This window comes from Notolepis coatsorum (genome assembly GCF_963971535.1).
Source record: "Notolepis coatsorum genome assembly, chromosome: 12".
In the NCBI taxonomy this organism is placed as follows: domain Eukaryota; kingdom Metazoa; phylum Chordata; class Actinopteri; order Aulopiformes; family Paralepididae; genus Notolepis; species Notolepis coatsorum.
Window position 1 is genome coordinate 18,162,288 of NC_140176.1, and position 5,016 is coordinate 18,167,303.

At 43.1% G+C, this 5,016-nt stretch overlaps 1 protein-coding gene across 1 annotated transcript; it reads right to left on the bottom strand.

The window, feature by feature from the left end:
- Window positions 1-2,417: 2,417 nt before the first annotated feature.
- Window positions 2,418-4,255, bottom strand: LOC311238263 (B-type lectin plumieribetin-like). The gene is made up of 3 exons (XM_084326289.1): window positions 4,226-4,255; window positions 3,321-3,414; window positions 2,418-2,748 (listed from the first exon to the last, which is right to left on the bottom strand). The coding sequence occupies exons 2-3, from the start codon at window positions 3,408-3,410 to the stop codon at window positions 2,488-2,490; spliced, it is 351 nt and encodes a 116-aa protein (XP_084182415.1). The 5' UTR covers window positions 3,411-3,414; window positions 4,226-4,255; the 3' UTR covers window positions 2,418-2,487.
- Between the last annotated feature and the right edge of the window lie 761 nt (window positions 4,256-5,016).

A 5,016-nucleotide genomic window follows, 5' to 3' on the forward strand; every position in this document is an offset into this window, starting at 1 on the left:
ATAATTAATGTGTTTTTCTCTCTTTCTCAGGAAGCACAGATGGGGTGAGCTGCCATTTCCTTTGGACATTGTTTTCTCCTGTTTTGGTTAGGTAAGAGTAGTTTAGGTAATGTAATCTCTTTTACCATAGATTAGATTGTGTTTATTTGGAGTATAGTGGTTTGTTTGTTGTTTTGGCCTGGGCTCACCCCTGAGCTACATGTGCTTCCTTTGCATCTACCAATAAATATCATTGTTGTTTACAAACGTGGTCCATCTTTTCTGTCAACCAACTGTTATGTTACAGCCCTTTACCCTTAGACTCACAGGGGTCGTAACAACCTCCAACTCAACACCAGTACAACCAAGGAGCTGGTGGTGGACCTCCGGAGGGGCAAGAAGAGCCCCCCCACCCCCCCCCCCCCCCGATTCCTATCACCATCCGAGGGGAGGAGGTGGAGGTGGTGGAGTCATATAAGTTCCTTGGGGTACACCTGAACAATAAACTGGACTGGTCGGACAACACCCAGAGTCTACAGGAAGACCCTCTACACAGGAAGGAACAGAGCAGGCTGTTCATCCTGAGGAGACTCAGGTTCTTCAATGTTTGCAATAAACTGCTGCAGTCATTCTACCAGTCTGTAGTGGCCAGCGTCCTCTTCTATGCTGTGGCATGCTGGGGGGGCTTGAGGGACACCAACAAACTGAACAAGCTGGTGAGGAAGGCTAGCTCCGTGGTGGGAGTCGAGCTGGTCAGACTAGAGGTGGTGGCAGAGAGGGGGATGAGAAGGAAGTTGGCTGCTATCCTGGAGAATCCCTCGCACCCCCTCTACGATGAGCTAGTCAAGATGAGATCAAGCACGTTCAGGCACCGACTCATACCCCCCGACACTCAACTAACCGCCTTGGCCAGTCCTTCATACCAGCGGCCATCAGGCTCCACAACAGTGGGCAGGGACTGCTGCCAGACATCCAACTATGACTACTAAGAACCTAGTATCTGACTCCCACCTAAAAGGGCAATATACTTACCTTATGCATACCGCACCTTATGTGAATACTGTATACTACATCAGAGCATGTATATAGCATTTAGCATCTTAGCATTTAGCATTCTTAGATTATATATTAGATTAGATTTATACTATTGGATTATAACTTTATATATTGCATATATTTAGCATTTAGCATTTTAGCATTTTTTGATTATATATTAGATTCGATTTAGACTATTGGATTACTAGATTCTATATTGCATATATTTAGCATTTTAGCATTTCGTTTCTTTAGATTATATATTAGATTAGATTTAGATTATTAGATTATATAACCATATTTTTTGTAGGGCAGAATAACTGAGAGGGCATACATACCCTCATCTCGCACCTTGTTGCCCATATGCGCATGTCCAGAGTTAACTATATTGTATATTGTTTACACTGCCTTTTTATTCTATTTAAATGTTTACTTCACTGTGCTATAATTCTGTGACCTGTATGTCTTCTACTACCTGTACCTCCCCTCCCCCCTGCCCCATGCTGCTATGATACCTGAATTTCCCCCAAGGGGATCAATAAAGGAATATCTTATCTTTTTTTTTTTTTATTATTGGTCTTTTTCCCCCTCCATTTTTCCTCCGATTTTCTCCCATCCCAATGTTAGTCGTATGCCAATTCCCAGTCCCTTCCTGGTCGCTGCGCACTTACCCCCCACAGTCAGATCATCTGGGAGAGTGGAGGCTACCACGTGCTTCCTCCGACACACGTCCAGCCAATCACCGCTTCTTTTCACCTGGCAGCGCGGATTCTCATCGAGAGGGCGTAGCGTGTGGGAGGACCACACTATCCCCCTCGAGTCCTATCCGCGCTTAGCAGGCGCCCCGACCGAACTGTAGGAGTCGCTGTTTACAACGACCCGGACCCACCCCGCCAGCTTCTCCCACCCTCTAATACAGCCAATTGTATTAGTGCAGACGGCCAGCCAAGCTGGTGACAACCCCGGAGCTGTGAGCTGGATTCGAACAGGCGAATCCAGCTCACAGCTCCGGGGCTGGTGACGAACGCAATCTCCGCTCGGCCACCTAACCGCCAGGAATATCTTATCTTATCTTATTATGGTCCATGTTCTACATGCTTAGACATGATGTTCCACATCACAACTGTGTATAGGCATTTCACTCTCCTTTGGCGATGAGCTTGGCTTGTTTTATTGAGCGCATATTCTTATCCTTAGAGCTTAGAGAAACCCCTTTATGTGGAAGGGGAAAGGAGCAGATGCCTGAGCCCTTTTGGACCATTTCTGCACATTTACTGATCACAGTTATGATAACATCCTACATCCTACAAAGGAAAGCATCATTTAGAGAAAAAAGACATTCATACGGTACATTCTCTTGAAACGTTTTTATTCCACACCAGTTTTACATACCAGATGTACTTGTTTATATTGTTCATAAGTTGATGTCCAAATGTACAATTAAAATACAGAAAACAGTGTAGAAATGTGAATTCATTTCATGTCTTTGGAGTCGGCAGAGTTCCAGATGTCTTTTGATTCCCTCTGCACTACCAGGACACCGTCGTCTCTCAGGTAAAGGCGGCACATGTTGCATTTGTCCTTGCTGGAGTTGGTATGCCACTGGGATTTGCCGTCCTCGTTGTACATGACCAGGTTGCAGTCTGCCTGCATGCACACGCGGTGGGCGTCTGACCCCTCTGTCTCTGAGGTCCAAATGGGCTTCCAGCCGTACACAACAAGGTTGCCATCATCCTGCAGGGATCAGACAGAACCAAGTCACTGTTATCAAACTGGGCATGCATCATTTGCTCACAGTCACATCCAGTCATAATGAGATTAAATAAACCTTTAATAACCATAAACGGTAGGTTATATACTGTATGTTACTGGGCTAGAAAAACTATGCACTTTTGTTTTCATTTTCTGAAAGAGTGACATTGTAGTGTGTTCTGCACTTTACTCTGAGAGAAGATTAGGAAGCCTACTTATTAAGATTGTTACTCTGTTCCACAGAATTGACCGATCCCAAGCTCTGCCCAATTACACTTTTATTTTTTTACAACCCATGTATTTTGCAGTTATAAAGTCAATCCAGATGTGGTAACATTTAAATGATCTTTGAGTAATTTGGTTTGAAAACATTGTTCATCTGACAACTGGAGTTATTTTTTACATGTACCCATATCCATTTCCTATACTTCTTCATGAGTATGTCCCCAGCCATCAGTGACTATTCATAACAGACTATTCATAACAGACTATTCACAACAGACTATTCACAACAGACTATTCAAAACACACTGAAAACATTTCAAGTTACGGACCTCAAAGACAGCCTTCCATTCACGGTTGTTGGATATCAGGAAGTCTCCCTTGCGGAGCTCATCATTCTTGGACAGGTAGTTCCTGCTCATGATTCTGAATGAAAAGAAAATATTTTAGATGTTACATTTAGGTGAAATGTTTCATCCGACATGATTACGCTCTAACCTTTGTAAACATGTATACTTTACCAAACAGTTGTTTAATCATGACATTACACTAATTATACTCATGATCAGTGATGCCACAGATTACTTGTAAAAATAATCTGATTACTGATGACTGATTACTCCTTTAAAAAGTAATCTAGTTACTTTACTGATTACACTTTGAAAGTAACTAGGTTACGAAGTCGTCGTCGTCCCCCCTGCTGCTGCCACAACATAAGAATGACAACAGTTTTTTTCCCTCTCTCTCTACCAAATCCATTCTGAGACAACGGACTCAGTGCGTACTCCGCAAGTCGCGCGTAACATGAATCTCTCTCTCTCACTCTCACTCTCACTCTCTCTCAAGTAGCCAAATTACACTATAAAACGAACTGGATAGTTGATTTAACTTCATGCTGAAGCCATTCTAAAATCAGCTATAAACGTAAACGTGTGTGTGGCTGTGTGCGAGCGCACGTCCCATCTCCGGTCTAGCTGACTGTACCCCTGGCTCTCTTATCATCAGCATTATGAGATAGTAACTAAATAGTAATGCACAGCCACTTGGAAAAGTAACTGTAATCAGATTACTGGCTTGTAAAAAGTAAGTAAGTTAGATTACTATTTACTGGCATCACTGCTCATGATCAAACTTGAATCCTGCAAAGTGCAATGACAACACCATGCAACCATGATAAAATGCACATTCAGTCATTCAAATATTGAAACCGTGTGAATATACTTCAGATTATACTCACAGGCTTTGAACTCCTCCACAAGGCAGTGCAGCAGAGATGAATGAAGTAAAATACAGATTGGGACGCGCCTCTTTATACTATATGACACAGGGGGGAGAGAGAGGGGGGGGAGACATGCCCTCCCATTTCTTGTCAGTTGGTGCATGTAAAGCCATTTTCTCCCTCTGGTATGCAACCGTCACCCGTCAGTCATCGATCAGATCACAAAAGCTATGTTATGAACCTGTGAGGGGGCGAGAAGGGGTGGGGGTGGTGTGACAAGAGATTAGTGGGGGAGGCAGAGAGGGGCCTGAGGAAAGGTAGATTTAGAGGTAGAGGTAGAATTTTTTTTGGTTTTATCGACTTTGGACATGCTCTAGGTAAGACTTCAGGATATGGCCCCAGCAGCGTTTTCAGCTCATAATTATAGAGTAGATAGATCTGCAGCCATCTGTCTGCAAAATAATTGAGACGAAAATGAAAGAAATGTTTATTTCAGTGTGTTCAAACCTCTGTAACTCTATGACAATAGCGCCTAACAAATCTCATTCACCAAGGACTTACGACAAAAAGGGCTTTCTCTTGGGGCCATTTTAGACCTTTTCGGGACGATTTTGGATTCACCAACCGTCCCAATAAAACATATATAATTAATATAATATTATAATATATTGTCAATATTCATGTCTTGCCCGAAAAGGTCTCAAATGGCCCTAAGAGAAAGCCCTTTTTGTCGTAAGTCCGTTGGAGAATGAGACCCGAATTCCACTGGCCATGACAATATCCCCAGGTCGTTGTTCATTGGTTGACTT

Excerpts from the sequence above, each read along its gene's own strand:
- LOC311238263 (XM_084326289.1), bottom strand. The coding sequence starts at position 3,410 with ATGAGCAGGAACTACCTGTCCAAGAATGATGAGCTCCGCAAGGGAGAC. Across the intron at positions 2,749-3,320 it reads AATGGAAGGCTGTCTTTGAG|GATGATGGCAACCTTGTTGT; the intron begins GTCCGTAACTTG and ends TGATCCCTGCAG.